At 39.6% G+C, this 22110-nt stretch overlaps 1 protein-coding gene across 3 annotated transcripts; it reads right to left on the minus strand.

Annotated features, from left to right (window-relative positions):
- PYROXD1 (pyridine nucleotide-disulphide oxidoreductase domain 1) lies at positions 1–21753 on the minus strand. 3 transcript variants are annotated; one of them, XM_052789123.1, is made up of 12 exons: positions 21652–21753; positions 17347–17427; positions 15043–15162; positions 13510–13638; positions 11539–11612; positions 10422–10582; positions 7027–7127; positions 5650–5779; positions 4615–4727; positions 2270–2392; positions 1835–1972; positions 1–1323 (listed from the first exon to the last, which is right to left on the minus strand). In XM_052789123.1, the coding sequence occupies exons 1-12, from the start codon at positions 21730–21732 to the stop codon at positions 1075–1077; spliced, it is 1500 nt and encodes a 499-aa protein (XP_052645083.1). In that variant the 5' UTR covers positions 21733–21753; the 3' UTR covers positions 1–1074. The 3 variants fall into 3 exon arrangements, with proteins under 3 accessions (XP_052645083.1, XP_052645084.1, XP_052645085.1); XM_052789124.1 differs by lacking the exon at positions 21652–21753 and adding an exon at positions 21275–21538; XM_052789125.1 differs by lacking the exon at positions 21652–21753 and adding an exon at positions 18865–19089.
- Positions 21754–22110: the final 357 nt, after the last annotated feature.

Below are 22110 nucleotides of genomic sequence, written 5' to 3' on the forward strand. Positions count from 1 at the left end.
TTACAAACATGGTCTTCATCTTTATTTTTCTGATTGAATCTTGTCAATGACTAAAGCTTAGTATTTTACCTGTCATTTAACTGAAACTTTTGCCCAAAGTGGAATTTATTCATTTAATTGAACAGACATTCTCTTAAAAATAATTGGAGTGGTTTTCTGGGAGAAGTACATCTCATCCTGGCTTTCACTGTTCAAAGCTTTTGTGTTCTATACTTAAGAGTAGAAAATAAATGTATTTCAGAAAAAAACTTATGGGAGTGCAGGAAATAAAACATCCATCTTGCCATTATTTGCAGACCACATTCCAAGTAGCAAGAGCTCCAAGCACCCTGTGCCCTAACAGGACAGCTTTAATCTCAGCCAGCTCCACCAAGATGGTCCCATTAGCTGGAATGGGAGTCCTGAACCTGTGGCAAGTACTCACAGGTGCAAGCAGTGGAGGGGTGCTAGCAGGAGGGTAACACACTGCATGACTGCCTTGTAAAGGTTCACCTGAGCAAGTGCTTTTAGGAAGCAGGGGCTTTCCCACCCCAGCCAGTACTCACACCACCCAAGGCTGGAGGTAGCTTTACACAGGTAAGGCAGCACCATCCCATCAAGGCATCCTGGCTCACAAGGGTGGCTTACTGGTTGAGATGGCATTAAGCCATGGGGAAACCAGGCTCTGGTAACCATGGCAGGCAAATGATGCGTGGTTTAGGGAAGAAGGGAGCTATGAGGCAGGCACAGGATTTAACATGTTTTATTTGCTTTTCAAAAGTGAAGGCTACCTCACAGTCAGGCAAATGCAGTGCCATCTTAACAGCACAGTAGAGCCCACTTCTTAAGACTGTTATAGCACTGTTCTCATATGTTCATCTAATCTAGATGAAAACTCTTTACCAACACTAATCCACTTGCTTTTGTTGCTGCATTTCTACACAGATTTAAGTTGCTGGTATTTTGACAAGATTGACACAAAATCTTAATAAGGAAGTGCATTTATCCCTCACATCTGGTAATCCTGAGGAAACAGTTTTTTAAGACACATTACTCAGTGTCAAAACTTTATACAAAATGGAAATGGGGTTTTGTTCAGTCAAAATAATCTTCTATATCAATATCTGGATTCAGGAGTTCTTCACCATAGGCTGAAAGATCCATTTGATTTAAAATTAAGTTTTCAAAGGTTTCTTCCAAGTCTGTTTCACCAATCAGCACAGCTCCCATCATTCGGCCATTCTGCATCACTACTTTAACATACTCTTGTCCCTTGGTACATCTCAGCATCAGTTCATGGTCTAAGCCCAAGCCTTGAGCATTGTATTTGCCCAAAACCACCACCTAACAGAAGGAAGAAGAAAAAGCACTCATAAGAACATTGCAGTGGCTTTTAGTATTTCTGCTAACAACAGTTCTAAGCTTCAAAAGACTGATGTAAACAGGGAAGTATCTGGCCCTGGGGAGCCTCCCTGCTTCACTGGCTTGCAAACCCACAGTAGAATTAAAAAATCTTCACCTTGAAACATCATACGCAAAACCCAATAATGAACCACTTACCATGCCAAACTGTGTTGAATTTATCCATGAACAGAAACTTAATGAAATAGAATATATAGATGCAAGATGTATCAGTTGTCATTCACCAATTAAGATTTGTAATGTATCTGTAAAGATCTTTTGCCCTCTTCAGTTTCAGCATTCAAAGTTAGTATGAATGGAGAAAATCTAAGCTACGTTCATTATTATATAGAGAAAATTGTTTTGTCAATATTAAAGCATCTGCTCAGTGTTAGCAAGTGAACATAAGCAAGCAATGTGTGTTACTCAGTGGTTTAAGACTATTATACTTTACCTTGTAATTGAAAAATTTTGTAACATGAGCAAATAGTTCAAAGCTGAAATCCATATCAATCGATTCCCCTAAAGTATCTGCTGCCATGCATTTTGCTGCATACCATCCCATCTGCCTAGCTTGAGTCCACAGTCTCATCTAAAAAAAAAAAAATTAAGATTTAATAACACAGATACATGTCCCTGTGCAATGAGCGACACTCACTGTTCTCATCAATGCATGCTAAATATTTCCATCATACTCAGAGAGGCTGAGCAGCTTGGCTTTCAGCCACATAGATAAAATTATCTGTCATCAACATACCCAGGATTATCTACCTTGTTCACTGGTTTCTGCTTCAATTAAACTTTCTTTTCTCCCATCTGTGTAATAGTCTGTAATTTACTTTGTAGATTAGACTGCTGCTGAGCACATAATCGTTACGATTTGATTTACCTGATGCCACACTGGACTAGGTTCCCACGATGCCGTGCAGATATCTCCAGCTGCATATATATCTGGCAGGGATGTGTGCATGTGTTTATCTACTTTAAGACCTCCATCTTCACCTACAGCAAACTAAAGTATTTGTAAAGATCAGTTTAAATGATTATTTTTCTTATTGCTAAGTAATTCAACTTCATCCATGTTAAGCAGTCATCTCACTTGTTACTTTTTAATGGCAGAGTCCTAAAAAAATTTCAGTAAATTCACTATTCTGCTGAATCAAAACATTTGAAGATATAAAATTATATGAATCAATACTAGGGGAACCCAGCAAGATGCTCTTCTGGATGCCATATAGCAACAAAGAAAAAGGTCGTTCAGCGTAAACAACTTACGGCTATTCATTCTCCCATCTCATCTGACTCAATTAGGAAAGACTGATGATAACCACAAGAGAAACACGTTGTTCAAACCTCACAATCTCAAGTCTCCTTTGTCTTCAAGGGTAGAAAACAGATCCCCTGAAGAGTGCCATAATGAAGTATTTTTCACAACTGTCTACATATCAAGTATTGCTTCTCAGTATGATAATGCAACCCTGCCCCCTACAGATTTTTTCCTGAATTTTACCACACCTAGAACCCTTCAAATAAGCAGAAAAAAATAGCCTACAAAAGCATAATTTCCTAGCAATCTCTGCATTCTTTTCTCACAAGTTTAAGAACAGATCAGTGTTGCATTTTACAAGTCACCTTCACATATCCTTTAAAATACCTCAAACTCTATGTATTTAAAAAAAGCTTAGAACAGAATTACATACTGAGTAAAATTATTTAACATGAGACTATCCAGAGTGGCAAGACATCCATGGTAAGAAACAAAGCATTAAGCATTATTTCTAGAACACAGCATAGGTTTTTAAAATTTTATTACTGATAGGTAGGCAGGGAAGTAACAGAACTTGCCAAATTTCAAATCACACTACACATGTTACAGAGAGACCTAGTCTTAAGAGTCCATTTTGTATTTTTGCCAAGGCCAGAAAATACCATTGCAAATAACTAATTCCTAATCTAACTTTATAATGTAGGCCTTGAAATACTTCATGGCTCAACATCAACTTTCTTCTGCTTTATTCAGAGGATAGCGTTTTACTTCCTAATCAGAAGGAACCACAAAATGCCAAATACCCTAACGTACTGGTTTTTGGCTGGGATAGAGTTAGTTTTCTTCATAGCAGCTTGTACAGGGCTGTGTTTTGGATTTGTGATGAAAACTGTGTTGATAACACAGGGATGTTTTAATTGTTGCTGGGCAGTGCTTACACAGAGCCAAGGCCTTTTCTGCTTTTCACTCCCACCCACCAGCAAGTAGGCTGGGGAGGCGCAAGGAGTTGGGAAGGGACACAGCCGGGACAGCTGACCCCGACTGACCCAAGGGATATTCCAGACCATAGGATGTCATGCTCAGCATAGAAAGCTGGGGGAAGAAGGAGGAAGCGGGGGATGTTTGGAGTGATGGCATTTTGTCTTCCCAAATAACTGTTATGTGTGACGGAGCCCTGCTTTCCTGGAGATGGCTGAACATCTCCCTGCCAATGGGAAATAGTGAATCAATTCCTTGTTTTGCTTTACTTGTGTGCACAGCTTTTGCTTTGCCTAAATTGTCTTTATCTCAAACCACGAGCTTTCGCACTTCTAACCCTTATGACTCTCTTCCCTCATCCCACTGCGGGGAGTAAGCGACCTACTGTGTGGGGCTGAGCTGCCGTCCAGGGTTAAGCCAGACACCTAACGTGGAGACAGAACGATCTCAAGGCCTGAAAATTCACAAGGCAGCTATGAACTCTGTGATCATTATCCATGTTTGGATGCTGATTCGAAGTGTGACTTCCCTCAATGAATATGAGCACCTTTATAGCTCAGTTTCCCAGATGAAGAATATTGGAAATAACTGGTTCCTTCCCAGGAGAAAATAATAAGATTTGTAAGGTAAGAATATGGTGCAGAATTAACACAAAAATTATTCTACATTTTTGCCACATTGACCAATTATACAAGTGTTCTTCTCTCTTTGTATAGGCTTAATCTTAACAGTGTATATTGTATATATACTGTGTATCAGTACATATGAGGAGCAACATAATAAGCCAAGACAACAAATGAAATTCTTTTTTATCATGTTGGGTATTTCCAATATCAACATACCTGCTTTATTTTTAAATGTTGTACAACATTCAAAACCCTTAGCAATTAATGTTTCATGTCAGAATAGAAGCATAAACCAGCTGAAAAAGCTTATTTCACCTTACTTAAAAAAAACCCCTTCAACTTCAAAAGAAATAGTATACTCACATTATTGCCATCAAGAAATGGTTTAACATTTGGCACAACTCCAGTTGCACTGACAATAAAATCGCATCCATAAATTTTTCCATTAGTTAATTCCACATATACAGGCCACAGCACTGAAAAAGGGGAAAATTTTGCCCTGAGAATGTAACCAACAGAAGTTATTTTATTAATTATGTCTTACAATAAGATATGAAATAAAAAGAAATAAAAAAATCTTTTAAGATATCTAACTGATTAGGGTAGGGAAAAATAAAAATTTAAAAAAGAAGGAAAAAAAAATCAGATGTTACCTATAACATTTCGTACCTTCACTCAGGACAAGAAAAAAAAAAAAAAAAAAAAAAGAGATTTTGGATCTTAGCTCCAAGTTCTACTATTAACTTTCTCTGGAACCTTCCTAAATCAAAGCCCTCATTTGTAGGGGGAAAATACTGTGTCCTGCCACTGCTTCAGATCCGTGGGATGTTCTCTGAAGTACACAATTGGCAAATATTCTTTTACATATAAAATTTACAGATGCACAGGAAATGCCTCAAAAGCAAAAAGAACGTCAGAGATTACTTCCTACGATCTTATGCTGAAAGTAATTGGCTGTTAAAATATAATTTTAAATATTAATTTTCATTCAGTGGAATTTATAGATGAATTATTCATGAAACAAGTGGTATTTTCTTCTACTTACTTTGAAGGATTACTTCAGTTTTGACACTAAATATTTTGGGATTTTTTTGCTTCTGTGTTAACTCCACTATTAATACATGATTTTATTGGACTGTCACAAGGAGGGAATAGTCTGCATACAGGATTTAGGCAACTTTGTGGAAAAAGGGTCTGACCCATAACATTTTATAATTTAATTGTAGCCCATAAATCAAATTCTCAACTACTATAAATTTCTAGAGCTCCATTTATTTTATAGAAATAAAAGATTTATTTTCCAAATCTGTATTTGCTCTAAAACAGCAAACAAGATCAAGCATGCTCCAGCACTGCTTTATCTTCAACACATTATTTCTAATCAGCACTGGCACCTACCCTCATCTGGTTCTACATTTTTCTCTTCCTTAGGAAAAGTCAAAGAAGTCCGTTGCAGTTGTATAAATTCTTGCTGTAAGTGTATTTTCTTTACTTCACATAGTATTTCAATATGTACTTTATGACAAAACTAAAGAAATTGTAAAAATAATGATTAGCAATAACAATATTTTTAATAGCAAGTAAACCTTCACCTAAATTGACGTTACTGAACTGGAAAAAACCCCCATAAATCCCATCCTAAAGCACAGCACATTAGCATAGTTCCCACACTTTTTTCTTTTTTGGCACAGATCTAACCATAGCAAATGACAATTTACCAGCTTTTTCAGCAGGTATCTGATGTTCCTTGAAATTCATGACAGTTTATATTTTTCTGGCATGCCAGAAAACATATTCAAGTTCCCCTGAGTTTACGTGAAGAGAATTCAGAACTTATCAGACTAGAAAAAAAGTAAACTCATCTTCCCTATCTTTCAGGAGTCCAAATCCTTCATTTTTCTATCATGAATTAAATTCTGATAACAATAGTAAGTTTATGTTCTAAATGCTGTAAAAAGAAAAAGAAAATATATCGTGTTTCATCAACCCATGTTTCAACCACTGACTCCTATTCTGAGCTCGAGATAGAAGTTATAAAGTTACCTGTGTCTCTGAACTATTTTGTGGATTCAGGCCTTAAACGGTTTTATTCTCCACTACACAAACATATTTCCACAGCCTTCAACAGCCAAAACAGCACTGATTAATCTGCTGAATATCCTAAACATCCTTTAGTTGGTATTGTAAAGCCAATTCTGTAGAATCTATGACTGATCACCTCTTTTTTTTAAATGGGTGTTAACAGATGCAAACACCTAACAGCTAAGAAATTAATAAATAAAAACCTGATAAAAAACTATGAAATGTGAGGATTTTTACTTTATTTCAAACATGAAACTCCTCACAATGCTCATGTCCACTACTGATTTCGCATTTTGTTATCGGCTGGGACAGGAGACTGATGTTCCCTGTACCTCTGTACAAATCCTACTGTCCTATTTTTCACGTAAGAAAATGTATGTATGGCAGCTAAAATCAGGACAATAGAGGTACCACTGCTTCCGGTTAAAGCTAAGATTGACACCAGTCCTACAGAAATACACAAACCAACATTTATGTTTCAATCTGAAGAGCAAATTGCTAAAACCATTTTCCTGAAGCAGAAAATTACTTTATTTGTGCTAACATATTTTCCTGTTTAAGTCTGACAGGAGAATCAGTTCAAATACATTTTATTTTTATTCTTCTAATTAACCCTGAACATTTCACATTCTGTCATCCTTACCCACTTAAAGCAACATTTAAATAAATGTGTAAGCAAGGTTATGACCATACCTCTTTAGTCCCTTTAAGATGTAAGCCCTCATGCCAATCAGGGCCTAAGGCACTGCCCAGTTTATCAGATGCTGCTAAACTTCTTTCTTTTTCCTCACTTCCTGAAGGAAAGAGATGAGAATATCAGATTTAGTGTGCATGCTTCATTGCCTGCAGAATTTAGAACAAGGATTCTCAACTAAGAGAAATACGATCCGGTTGCCAAAAGGGAAGACAAGTGTGTGTAATGTCCCCAACCCCATTAATTTGCAGACAAATCAGACTCCAAGCCAGTATTTTTAACACCTTTCAACTCAGATTAGTCAAGCAGGACCTGCCTTTCATAAATCCATGCTGACTGAGCCTAATCACCTCGTTGTCCAGTATGTGCTGCATCATGGCACTCAAGATGGTGTGCTCCATAACCTTCCCTGGCACCAAGGTCCAACTGACAGGCCTGTAGTTCCCCAGATCCTCCTTCTGGCCCTTCTTGTAGATGGGCATCACATTTGCTAACTTCCAGTCACCTGGGACCTCCCCAGTTAGCCAGGACTGCTGATGAACGATTCAAAGTGGCTTGGTGAGCACTTCCACCAGCTCCCTTAGTACCCTTGGGTGGATCCCATCTAGCCCCCTAGACTCGAGTGTGCCTAAGTGGTGTAGCAGGTCACTAGCCATTGCCCCTTGGATTATGGGGGCTTCTTTCTGCTCCCCGTCCCTGTCTTCCAGCTCAGGGGGCTGGGTACCCAGAGAACAACTGGTCCTACTATTAAAGACTGAGGCAAAGAAGTCATTAAGTACCTCAGCCTTTGTCACTATGTTCCACCCCGCACAATAAAAGATGGAGATTCTCCTTAGCCCTTCTTTTGCTGCTAATGTATTCATAGAAACATTTTTTGTCTTTTACAGCAGCAGCGAGATTAAGTTCTAGTTGGGCTTTGGCCCTTCTAATTTTCTCCCTGCATAACCTCACGACATCCTTGTAGTCCTCCTGAGTTGCCTGCCCCTTTTTCCAAAGGTCATAAACTCTCTTTTTTTTCCCTGAGTTCCAGCCAAAGATCTCTGTTCAGCCAGGCTGGTCCTCTTCCCCACCAGCTCATCTTTTGGCACATGGGGAAGGCCTGCTCCTGCACCTTTAAGATTTCCTTCTTGAAGAATGTCCAGCCTTCCTGGACTCCTTTACCCTTCAGGACTGCCTCCCAAGGGACTCTGTCAATCAGTCTCCTAAACAGGCCAAAGTCTGCCCTCCGGAAGGCCAAGGCAGCCGTTCTGCTGACCCCCCCCCTTGCTTCTCCAAGAATCAAAACCTGCCATTTTGTCATCGCTATGCCCAAGACAGCCTCCAACTATCACATCACCCACAAGTCCTTCTCTGTTCACAAACAACAGGTCCAGTGGGGCACCTTCCCTAGTTGGCTCATTCTGTATCAGGCAGCTCTCTTTCTCACACTCCAGGAACCTCCCAGACTGGTTCCACTCTGCTTATATTCTATCTCCAGCAGACTTCTGGTAAGTTGAAGTCCTCCATGAGAACAAGGGCTAGCAATTGTGAGACTTCTCCCAGCTGCTTACAGAGTATTTTATCTGCCTCTTCATCCTGGCTAGGTGGTCTATAACAGACTCCCACTGTGATATCTGCCTTGTTGGCCTTCCCCCTGATTCTTACCGATAAACACTCAACCCTATTGTCACCATCATTAAGCTCTAGACAATCAAAACACTCCCTAACACACAGGGCTACCCCACTGGCCCTCCTTCCTTGCCTATCCCTTCTGAAGAGTTTACAGCCATCCATTGCAGCACTCCAGTTGTGCGAGTCATCCCACCATGCTTCCACAATGGCAACTACGTCATAGTTTTCCTGCTGCACAATGGCTTCCAGCTCCTCCTGTTAGTTGCCCATGCTGCGTGCATTGGTGTAGATGCACTTCACTCGGGCTATTGATCCCATCACCTTTGGGGGGACAGAAGCCCTAATTCCTATGTGACCATTCTCAGGCGCTTCCATGGTTTCTAACACATCAACCCTTACGTCTTTGCTGTCACATGGATCTCCATCCCCTACCTCCACTGAGGTGGCAGACCAAAGGACCTTGCTAAAACACTGTCCCTCAAACATTGGTGTGCTGCCCCCATGCTTATCTCTAGTGACCCTGCTTTTATCCCTTTCTCCCTTCAAACCCAGTTTAAAGCTCTTTCAGTGAGCTCTACTAACTCCTGTGCAAAGATCCTTTTCCCCCTTTGACACAGGTGTACCTCATCTTTTGCCATCAGACCTGTAAACCAACCCATGACCAAAAAACCCCAAATTCTGCTGGTGACACCAGGCTCAGAGCCAGGTATTGATCTGCTGTCTCTTCCTGTTTCTTCCCTCATCATTCCCTGCATCTGGAAGGATAGAGGAGAACACTATTTTTGCTCCTGATCCCTTAACCAGTCGTCTCAAGGCCCTGAAGTCTCTCTTGATTGCCCTTGGACTTCTTGTTGCAATTTCATTGCTGCCTACCTGAAAAATCAATAGTGGATAACAATCTGAGCGCCGTACCAGGGTAGGAAGCTTTTTCTTCACATCTTTAACCTGGGCCCCAGGCAGGCAGCAGACTTCCCTAAGAAGTGGGTCTGGTCTGCATATTGGGCCTTCTGTTCCCTTCAGAAGGGAGTCTCCTACAACAATGACCCATCTTTTTTTCTTTATGGAAGCAGTTTTGACTCAGGACATAGTCTGACTTAACCTCGGTGACACCTCCAAGCTAGATGAACCATCATCCTCGTTATCGTTCAGGTCTACTTGCAGAGCCTCATACCTATTATGCAAGAGCACGTGGGAAGGTAGGGTGGTCACAGAGGAGATGTGCCTGCTGCACCGGACAGGAACTTGTCACCATTACCCCCTATCCCTTAAGTCACTATGTTCAGCCAGGCAGAGAGAGGATAGGGAATCCTCCCTATCATGCATCCTGTCTGCTTGTTGGGCCTGTCTCAGGGAAGGTAGGGTGCAATTCCAGTAGTCTATCTATTAAGACTGCAGTTTCACTGCATCTGTAATAACATTCTGTGAGGTTTCATCTGGTCCTCCAATAGCTTATTATGGGAGAGCTCCTTCCTACATAATGCTGACATAATTCAGAAAAACATTAAAATATTACAAAAAATAGAACAAGTTCTTCAGCAGATAGAATACAGGAAATGAAATTTAAACTTGGCACAGATATAAAGATAAGCACATTTTTTACAGTTTGTAGGTAACTATTACATGCTGTCATATGTCTACATAAATTCTGGATAGGTTTTTATATCCTTTTAAACTTTTTTTTTAAAGAAGGAACACACTTACGGCCTGCTAAATTAATTGATCTTAGGACTATCTTTAATGTTAAATGCTGCTACTGCAGCATTAGGAGACTAAACCACCATACCTTCCATTGTATACTTGGTTCTTTTACATTCAATTGGAGTCTCTCGTTTTTCAGCAGTTAGCTTTGGAATGAGAAATTCAGCTGCTCCTGCATCAAAAAAAGTGTTCCCAATAGCTTTATCCTTGATAGCCCAGATTACTTCACAGCCTTGGACTTCATACCTGTGGACATTTAAACAATGGATAAAGTGACAGACTGACTACCTGAAAAGGATCCGACTCTTAGCAACACAACTAGAAGCATGCCAGGTTTCATTCCAGAAGCTAGAAATAAGGGATCCAAGACTTTTAAACCTATCAAATCTACTACTGCTTCTAAATATTTACATAAGGAACCCATTAAAAAAAAAAAAAAAAATCTCTTCAAGTTGACAGGTCATACTTTCTCACCAGCACAACCTCGACTGAACCAGGGCAGGGTGTGAGGGGAGGCACATCAAATTTGTAATAATAACACTTAGTACTTCCAGCTCCCCACAGTGAAAAAAATGTGCATTTTGCCAGACTGCCCACTGCTAAGAACAGGCATTTGGATCTTGTTTGTACTACCTGGAACATGAACTGGTAGAGACATGCAGATGACAATTTAGTAAAAGTGATTCCCTGCAACACAAAACAAGACCATATAATTGCATAATACAGGTGGTTCCATTATCTAGCAGACTGGAGGACCACATGGTTCAGTATCCTACCTGTGACAAAGGCCACATCAGACACTTCAAAAGTTCTATCAACTTAAATTAGGCTGGGTGCAAGCTAAGCTGCCTCTTTATTCCTGTTACATCTTTTGTCTCCAGAAGTCAGACAAGTTTTACAACTTAAATATTGCCCTTAATAGTCTTACAGAAATCTCTGCTGGTGCCAAATCAGAAAAACACTGTATATTCTTGCTATCTATGTGCCAAAGCTTCTTCTGAAGCTTGCTGAATTTTATGTGACCACCAGTAAGCACCACTATACTGTGAAAACATTATTTCAATCAATTTTGCTACTAAATGCTTTAAGAACTACAATTTGTAAGTCAACATTCTCGCAGACTCATGCACACTAGGTTTAACGTTGCATTGTTAAAGATTTTATTTGCATATATATCTTTAAAACTTAAGTCATTTACTCACACTAATTCAAGTGCAATCCCACCATTCCCTACCACTACTATTCTCTCAGCTTGAGCCAAATTCTTCTGAAAAGCCTGCATTAAGAAAGAAAAAAAGTCAGTTACAACTTAGATCACATGTTCCCTCACACTGATCAATTATATTCTTTTCAATATTTTCTTGCTTTCTTAGTCGTCTTGTTTTGATTTTCTCAGACTAATGATACGCATTTACTTATGCTAAGATCTGTTACAGAAGCTAATGAAATCTGTGAAGTTCTATCACATTAAGGGATTAAGTTATTGATACATCCTTAAAAGTCTCAAATTGAGACAGAAGAAGTTAAATAACTACATTTAAGCCAATTTGACAGAGGCCTTAATAGAATCCAGGAGACTTTTCCCTGTCCTAGAGACCATTAGCATTGTGACAGCTATTAATCCAGTTTTATCACAACTTGCATAACTTTCACAGTAATTTGTGTAACACTAAAAAGGCAAAGATACAGAAATTTAGGAGTTAAAAAATTCCTGATCAGAAATCAGGACTTTAAAAAATAATTTGTAGCAAATCTGAGAACCAATTTTATTTGTGAAGAAAAAAAAAAAAAAACAAAACAAAACAACCCAACAAACAAAAACTTTCAGAAAGAAACAAATCTCCAAATCACATCTTAGTGGCAAGAGAAATAAAAAAAAAAACCCCACATAGAGTCCAGACAGTATTTAGATCACAGTATAACCACTTCAAGTATTTCTTTCAAACAAATCAAGAATCATGACTATCAGACCAACTATTGCAATTATTCAAAACCCTGTTCATCCATGCTTCCAGTTTACATGACTAATTGCGTCACAGAACCTAAACTGTAAAAGACCGGGAAACCAGCAGTCCTTTAATCCCTTCAGAGAAGGATACTGAAGTTGTATCAGAGGCGACTAGTGAATGCAACCAATCACCATTAAAAAAAAAAAACCCAACACCAAACCAACAAACAGAAACAAGTATTTTCAGCCTCATTCAAAGTTCAACATCAGTTTTGACAAATGGTAGCCCAGTCTACTGTTGCCCACGGTGGCCAAGAGTGGATGCACAGGGACCATCAGAAGATGACAAGCACACGATGATACTATCCTGGAACACCCTCACAGGTTCCAGACACCACTGGCACCTCAGCTGGCATCTTTCTCTTCAATTTAGACAAGATAAATTTATTGACTACTGTCTTTTTTGTGTGTTTCTTCTTCCTTCTTCTTCTATTTCTCTCTCTCTTTTTTTTTTTTTTTTTAAACTCAGGTAAAGTTTTAGTATCCAAAATAAACAACAACGATTTCATAGTTTCACTTCAGTTTGCTTAAAAAAGTAACTCCTTTTTTATTCTCAACATCAAACTTCATTTGATGAATTACAGTTTTTATGTTATGGAGAAGCAGTGTTCACTTTCACCCTGCCTCCTCTAATTCTAAAGGCCTATAGCAGCAAAAACTCACTTTCTACTTCCAAGCTGAAGTTTTAGTCTATTAAGTCATTCCTTATGTGAAAACCTTTCCACATCTTTGACAGTAACTCTTTCCTGTACAATGAGGAGAAGCTACAGTAGAACTAGAAAAAAATGTCCTTCAGTAGCTTTTCACGAAGTAGCCCTTCATACCGTGTACCAGATACACCTTCTCAGGGAAGTTTCTACTGCTGCCTACTTCTTGTTTATATTTTCAGATTGCCTTCTGCCTGGAGGGTAAAATACCATTTATTCTAGACGATCATGTTAGAAATACTGTCTATAAGCTATCTATAAACTTAATAAATTTAGTGACTAATAATTTATTTAACGGTATTTAAGGCTATTTCTTTGCTACTGAAAGTGTTCCTATTTAAGGATACATAGTAACAAACATCATCTTATATTTCTTCATTTCACTCCGCACTCCTTTTTAGTATTTTGCATCAGAAGCAGGAATATATTATACACTTATAAGTCTAAAACACATTTACCTGTGCACTGTCAGTATCCCGGATTCCTAATACATATGGGTTTCCTTCAAAAATTAATTTTGGTTTTGCTCCAGCACACAGGCAGAGTTTTTCATAAATATATTCTTTCCCATCTTCAGTGAAAATTTTCTGTTAAAAAGTAAGAGAAAAGAAAAAACAATTGGAGACATCTAAGAGAACATCAGCATATTTTTTTCCTTAATGTCATAGTATTTTGCAGATACTAAAAGCTGTAACTGGCTTTTCTTAAAGAGCAAGCGTTCATACTCTCATTGTGGGTCATTTTTATGCATTACCCTCACCACAGACTTAGAAGCCTAAGCATATGACTCATATGACTTATAAAATGGAAAGCGTACACGTTGCACTCAGATGAAATACAAATATTACCACTTGGTGGCACTCTGTACTACCTGTGCTAAAAGAAGAACAGGTTTACTATGTAACATGTCCTCCCCACCCCAGTAACAGATGTAGACCTATGCACTACTATGTATTAGCTATTAAGAATCTCATTCAAAACATTTCAACATGGTAGACCTGTGTTAACTAGGCACAGGCTAGAATACAGTTTAGAAAGACCAGAAATTCTGTTCTTTGCTGAAGAAAAAGGGTAGGCACTAAATAAGCTACATCATTCTGCCAACAAGCAATACTTAAACATTTTATGACCTTATTTGTTGTTTTCCGAACATGAAGCTAAATAGTTTACAGTGGGTTTGCACAGAGTTTTTAAAGGTCCTGTAAATCCATATACATGAAACATTCATGCCCACAGAGACATACCTAAACTAAAACACCGTTATAGTAACGATACAAGAATATAATTAGATTCAGAATATTAGCAGAATCTAACTGGAAACATATCTCTATGACTTAAAATAAGCAAAACCAGTTTTGGATCTGAATGTGAGTTTCTGATAAATGCTGAAGTGAAAAATAACATGTCGAGTTGACACAGATACTGAGAAGGATCTGTACATGCTGTACATTGCTCATACTTGCAACATATTTCCTGCTAAAAAGAAAGAAAAAAGGTGGAAATGTTGGTTCTTTCAAGAATTTTTTTTTTTTTTTTGTATCAAAGTTGTTAATATTTTGGTCTCTGTAGCAACAAGCAGTAATTCAGGAATCAGAGACATCTCCAATCAAGGGTTACAGAAATTTTCAGACACCTATACTGATATACAGTATTGGTTTCATTGACCGGTTTCCCTGCTATTCCAATCAGGTATTCAATGCAATATCTCTAAGGCATCAAAGATTTAAATCCAAAAGATATAGTTTCTTAAAAGCAATTTTTGATCTACAATTTTGACCCCTGTATATATGTCTACTTGAAAAACCGTGTAAGTGATAAGTGAAATTAAAGTTAGGAAGTACTGTCTTGTACTTTCGGTAACTTAACACTTTAATAACCAGAATGTTCTTGAACAGAATTTCACACCCAAAACATTCACCTGGTTTAGATTTTTTTTTTTAATAAATAATTTGAAAAACCACATAAAAGTAAAAGAGAAAATATTAGCTTACATGATCATCACTTTTCAACTGCTTTACTCCAGACTGTATAACTTTAATATTGGGATATCGTTTTTCTAATAAAGAACTTGGTTGCTCTTCTACATCAAATTCCTCAAGTGTTTTGGAGACCTGTAGGAAGAAGAGAGGTATTTAAAAATATGAATCATCTACCCATCCCTTTTTCTAAAGCTTGTAACAAAATGTGTTATGTTCATTTCCAGTAAAGAAACCACAACATAAAGCCCATATGTCTCAAAACATGTTATCACATTACTGCTCTAGGTTCCTTTTTATATACAGAATCTTTTCATGCCTATTCCTCGTAAAGAGTCAAAGTAGTAAAGATAATTTAAATTCTAAAGCTACAGATTAAGCAAAAATGGAGAACCCTGATGGCTGCTCTAATGTTTTATTCCATAAATAGACTGTATTATTAGAGTTGTTAACACTGCTTTTTAACTTACCTCGTGCAGTGTTAAGCGCCCGTTTTTCTGTTTGTTATAACTTTGATAAAATAACTCAAGGATGTTCTCCCATGCAAGCACCTTCCTTTCCTCAGCATTTTGGGAAAAAAAATTTTGGTCAAAATAGCTTAAAGAATTATGGGAACACTTTTTTCTGGAATAAATATTTTTATTCTATTAAAAAAAAATCTGGTGACATTTTGTTCAAAAACCTAATGATTCAAAAACCTCTTGTTGCAGGTAGTTGGCCCTTACGTCAGGAAAAGTGCTCACTGTTGTTCAGCTTGTAAGCAGGAGATAAGACAAGTGTTTTTCAAGATCACCTCAAAGCATTTACTCAGCATCTTATACATAGTCACTATCTGATATTTCAGAGATGGGGGCAGGGAGGAAGAGGCAATCCAGAACTTGGAAAACATTCAAGTAAGTTATGTTGATTTGGGGTTTCTTCCAGAAGTGAGCAGCTACATGGGAACCTCCAGGCCTTCTACTTTATAGAATACCCAAAGAGTCTGTCTGGAACACAGCTACGAACCAGAAGACACACCATACTTGCAATTCAGACAGAAATTAAGATGCTCATGTCCAAAACTTAGATGCTGCTGCTTTCAAATAGTGTTTACCTATTCCCTTATTCTTCAGGTACTAAAACTGCCAATGTGCATTACAGATTTTACATCTCTGCAACATGTAAATGTCTTTCCTGGATACTCATATGACCATATTGTCAGCACTCTCAAGCTCAGAAGATATTCTTTACTTGGGTGTTACTCTACCAGTCTCACAAAGAGCTCTCAGTCTCTCAGCTATGTTCTGAGCATGCCATTAGCCCTGGACCAAAACCACAGTGCAAAAAGGAAGAGATGCTGATAGCCAACTACAGCCACTAAATGCAAAGAACTGCTATTCAAATCTCTCTATACTTTATTTTCCTCCTGTAGTGATTTGAATGAGGTATTCATATACCAGGAAGAATTATTTTAAAACCAGGCTGTCAGATAAACTGCAGAGTGGTCTTTCTTTACTTGTCATGAGATATGCCTCACCTGTTAGATGCCATGTTTCAGAAAAAGTCATGAATATAAATGCCAGGTGGAAGCCCAGCTCTTGGTGTCTTAACTTTCCCTGAGAGGTAAAACCTAATTTCTTACTGGCTGGCAGCTTTGCATCCTGAGTTCTGTGCAATCCAGTCTCCAACTCCTTCCATGTCCTATGGTAGAGTTTAAAGTTCCCTCAGAGTGAGAAAGAGCAGTGCTTTCCAAGATCTGAGTACCTCTACAAAACTAGCTTAATGAACCTACTAGCCAGAAATCTGAACTCATGTATGGATTTTATTTTCTTTTTCAAACCAGCAGGAAAGAAGTCATTGAATCACCAGCTGCTGGAGATGTATATAAAGGTGAAGGCAATTCCATAGAAGGCTATCCCTTTTTTTGTTACTTGTCAGAAGACTGTTTCTGCCCCAAATTCAAACATGCTACTGTACATGAGAACCACTAGCAAGGCTAAATTTCTTAAGTAACTTATTCCAAAGATACCATTTCAGTGCTTAAAATGGAGCACCCATTAACAGAGCAGTGCAATAAAGCTTCGGTAACTTAGAAAATACTTCAACCATCTAAGTCCCCAGTTTAACCTTTGCTCGAATGTTGTGAATATATTCGCCAATTACTAATGATCATGAATCACTGTAAAATATCTCATCAGACCTACTAACACTTACCACTGCAGCCACACTAATGTGAAAACAAGTTGAGAATCATAATTTTCAGGATTAGGTTCTAAATTATCTGCACATACACAAACTTTTGAAGGGGTCTTACCATAAGAAAAATTAAGTCTCTCTTACCTGTTTGAAATTTGTTATAGCTTTTATAACTGGAGAAGCTGTCATTAAAAAAATGTCTTCTGATGGGAATTCCATAGCCAGCTTGTAAAGAAACAGAAATCATGATGAGTGAATACAGTCTTCAATAGATTCTAACTTTAAGACAGTAAAATTATTGGTGAAAAGTAATATGTGTTACTATATTACTTTAGTCTTGCAGAATCCTATTGGATAAATACTACTTCAAGATTATGGGAGGATTAATGACTGAAACGAACAGAATTTGGAGACCCAAGATTTTAATTCATTCACACACAAATACATCTTCAAGAACTGCAGCCATGGTATAAATGACTACTCAAAAGACTACTCTCACAGTATTCCAAAGGCCAACTGTAGGAACTGACTATGATCACGTGATTTCTGGAGACACCCAGTTGCTGGACATATTTTTTTTATTGCATAGCAATGACTAACTGTTCACAGATTTCATTTTGACAGAGGAAATGCTGATTCCTATCGGCCATTTTAAATGTTATTTAGTAAACTGATAAATAGATTATCATCTTCAGAGTGCTACCAAGCAATACAAGACTTTTACAGGCCTCAAGCCAAAGTGAAGAGTTCTCATTTTAAACGTGCATTGCTCTGCCACAGAAAATAAATCAGCTCTGTCAAGTACAAACCACTCATCTCTGACGTACAGATAAAACCCAGGGTTCCTTGTCACCAGCATTCTACAGATGAACGGAACAGTTGTATAAGCCACCAAGAAGCACATTTCATGTTGTACACAAGCAACTGAGCTGTAAAGGGACTAGCATGTATTCCTGCACCTCAGATAGGAGCAATCTAACATAGTAATTTGAAGGTGAAAGTGGTGAAACCTTGTTGCTGGTTTAAGGGAGATTCACACGGTCATACCATTGGCAAATACAAATTAACGAGGCTATGTAAAACTTAATGTAATCCACATTTTATAGCATGAATCCCTAATGTGTTTCACACATATTGTAACTGTATGCTTTGTACTGACAGACAACATGAGAAAGGCTGACATGTAACACACTCTGCTGCAGCAGTTGCTCCCAGCTGTATCTAATAAGACTCAGAAAAACTACAGAATGCTATGGAAAGCACATGACCATGTTCAATATCTTTATTAATGACAGACAGTGGGATTGAGCATACCCTCAGCAGGTTGACAGATAATACCAAGCTGAGTGGTACAGTCGGTTAGTTAGAGGGAAGGGTTGCCATCCAGAGGGACCCCCACAGGCTTGAGGAGTGGGCCCATTTGAACCTCATGAAGTTCAACAAGGCCAAGTGCAAGGTCCTGCACCTGGGTTGGGGCAATCAACAGTATCAGTACAGACTGGGTGATGAATGAATTGAGAGCAGCTCTGCAGAGAAGGACTTGGGGATACTGGTTGATGAAAAATTAGATAAGGGCTGTCAACATGCACTTGCAGCCCAGAAAGCCAATCACATCCTGGGCTGCATAAAAAGAAGTGTGGCCAGCAGGTTGAGGGAACCCACCTGGAGTACTGCATCCACCTCTGGAGCCCCCAGCACAAGACAGACATGGACCTGTTAGAGCAGGCCCAGAGCAGGGCCACAGTCAATGATCAGAGAGGGCTGGAACACCTCCCCTCTGAGGACAGGCTGAGAGAGTTGGGGTTGTTCAGCCTGGAGCTGAAAAGACTCTGAGACGACCTTTTTGTGGCCTTTCAATACATAAAGGGGGCTTACAAGAAAGACAGAGAGAGACTTTTTACCAGGGCCTGTAGTGACAGTATGAGGGATAACAGTTTTAAACTGAAAGAGAGTAGATTTAGGTTAGGTATGAGCAAGACATTCTTTACTATGATGGTGGTGAGACTCTGGAACAGGTTGCCTAGAGAAGTTGTGGATGCCACATCACAGAGATTGTTCAAGGTCAGGTTGGCGGGGGCTTTGAGCAACCTGATTTAGTGGAAGGTGTCCCTGCCCATGGCATGGGGGTTAGAACTAGATGATCTTTAAAGGTCTGTTCCAACCCAAACCATTCTATGATTCTATGTTATAATCACCAGATCTATGCTGTAACCCAAAATGTCAAGAATGCTATCACATACTCCGTATCACTTACAGATGCTTACCCCTGCTCTCTTATTAAGATTTAATGGTTGTTTGAATCTTTCATTCATTATTATTAAGGTTATTGCATTTCTTTACCTTTTAAAATACTAAAATTAGGAATCTGCCAGATAGAAAAATGTCACAATGTAAGACATGAAACATTTTGTGACAGAAAATAAGTCTACCTCAAGCTTTTCAGGAAAATCCAGCTTTTAAGACATTTTGTCAGAGTATTTCAAGATGTACTCAAAAAGTAACTAACTGAATTTTTTCGAGACAGACCTGACACAATGATTGTTCTCAGCTGCCTAAGAAGTCCAAAGTACAAGACATCATATAATGCATACCCAAAAATGCAATACAATGGACAACTTGTTTATTGCCACTATGTTCCACAGAGTTGTACTTGCTCAAAACCAGGACTGAGAAAAATTGAGTTCAATCTTCCTCTTTTATTTAAAGCGTGCCCCCAGGTATGGATGTACAACACAGAAATCCTTCTAGATCACACAGTGCCGCTTTTAACAGACTTGGCGACTTGAAACTTATGCTAGATCATTAATACTAAATGCTAACTGTGCTTCCTGCAGTACTAAGAGATGAGAAAAAGCAGCAAGTCTCTGTCACCACATAACAATCTGATTTGGGCTTTCCAGGAAAAAAAAATAATGGTGAGGGAAAGGCAAGAGCATAAGAAGAGGGGTGAATTACAGCAGTAAGTGGCACTCTCTACAAGCTTTGGAAGAAAACAAAGCCCAAACTCTGTGGCACTAACACAGCAGAAAGCATTTTCAAGAAAACAATAAGCATTAGTCCCTTTTATAGCAATCCTAAAGACTATAGACATCCAATATATATTGGAGATAACTGTATTGTGAAACAGGATCATAGCAATTAGATACAATTCTACATTACTTCCAGGAAAACATAAAGTTTCTAGGAATATTAAACATTGACCCAAATCTTATTCTTGCAAGCACATAAGGATACACAAGACCCTTAACTATGTGAATAATTTAATCAACTTTTAAGGGATTACTCATATTAATATAGCATTTAAGTGTCTATAGTACCAGAGCGCAGATTACATTAACCATGAATAAAAGGAAAAAAACCACCTCAAATAAGTGGTAGAAACAAACCAATTCCGTAAAGATAAAGAACAATATCAATATTTTTTGTAATTTAGTCTGCATGTGGTTTACACAGTATGTCAGAAATGAAATAATATCACTTCATCATCAGAGAATACATGCATCTGGAACAGTCTTTATACTGCTTTGTAGTTTTAACTGGTAAAACATTCTTCACTGAACTAATATCCACATTATTTTATTCCGCGTTAAAGGTATGAAACTACCTCCAGTTGCTGTTACTTTAAAAACACCAAAAACCTTGAAACCAAGAAACGAACAAATTTGGTTTTAGAGCTTGAGCTCATGGAAAGCTGAAGAGATTGGATAATCTCCACAGATATACAGTCCTAAACATGGATCCAACAAAAACAGAGCAAGATTTCTATAAAAAGGAGCGCATCATAGCGGCTTTCACCTTAGTTGCGGTACAATGCTTTGTGGCTATGAGGAGTAACGCATGCAGTGCTCCTTCAAGTTTCTGACCATACAGAATGCCAACTTTCCCAAGTTACAAAGTTTTAATCCTCTTTTTGTGAGGCGGTCGTACGCCCTTATCAGACTATTCATGTAACTGCTGTATAGATGAGGGTATTCACGCAATTACTGTATAAATCTAATGACCCGAAGTTCACAAGTCGACCCTGCAAGCAGGTGTGTTTCTGAGCAAGCACAAAGACCCGAGCGGTCCCTACGGCCGCGCAGGCCGGTTTCACCCCGCGCCCGGCTGGCCGAGTTCAACGCCCACACGCAGTCACGCAGGGCCCGCAGGGCAGGGGTAAGGCGTACGGGCCCCCACCCGCCGAAGCCGCAATAACGCCACGGGGCCGGAAAGCCTCCTCCGGCAGCCCAAGGGTCACGTCCCGGCACTACCGGCTGAAACGACCGCCCCGCCCCTGCCGGAGCCGAGAGAGGGGACGGCCGAAGCCCCCGGGGACAACATGGCGGAGGCGGCCACCCTCCCCGGGGCCCGGCAGCGCCTCGCGCCCCCGCGCTGGGGGGGGGGGGGTCTCCGGCGGCTGAGGGGGGGTGCGCGCATGCGCGGGGCGGGCAAAGGGGCCCCGGCCCTTACCTTCTCCGCGCAGGTAACTCCCGCGATGCCTCCGCCCACCACCACGAACCGACTCCGCGCAACGCCGGGGGCAGCCGCCATTTCCCCGCCTGCTCCCGAGCGCGCCGGCGACTGAAGGTAAAAAAATCACCGCTCCCTACGGGGGCGATTTCCCACCGCCGCGTCCTCGCTAGGGCGCGGAAGGCGGCGCTGGCCTACGGCGCGCGGTAGCGCCCAAACTTCCTCGGCGGGCGGCGCGCCCCTCCCGCGGGGCGGGGCGGGGCTGGGTGAGTCACCCCTCGCTCACCCGCCCCGAAACCCCGCCCCCAAACAGGCTTTTCCGCTGCCTTTTTTTTTTTTTTTTTTTTTATAATTTATTATTATTATTATTTTTGTGACTCTTTGGAGTTTACTTTCTCACCTTGCCGGGGCGAGGACTTCGCGGGCCTGGACGCTGGAGGATTTCGATGGACTTTGTCA

This window comes from Harpia harpyja, chromosome 6 (genome assembly GCF_026419915.1).
Source record: "Harpia harpyja isolate bHarHar1 chromosome 6, bHarHar1 primary haplotype, whole genome shotgun sequence".
Taxonomy (NCBI): domain Eukaryota; kingdom Metazoa; phylum Chordata; class Aves; order Accipitriformes; family Accipitridae; genus Harpia; species Harpia harpyja.

Excerpts from the sequence above, each read along its gene's own strand:
- PYROXD1 (XM_052789123.1), bottom strand. The coding sequence starts at position 21,732 with ATGGCGGCTGCCCCCGGCGTTGCGCGGAGTCGGTTCGTGGTGGTGGGC. Across the intron at positions 15,163-17,346 it reads CTATAACAAATTTCAAACAG|GTCTCCAAAACACTTGAGGA; the intron begins GTAAGAGAGACT and ends TTCTTCCTACAG. Across the intron at positions 2,393-4,614 it reads CATTTCTTGATGGCAATAAT|TTTGCTGTAGGTGAAGATGG; the intron begins GTGAGTATACTA and ends CAAATACTTTAG.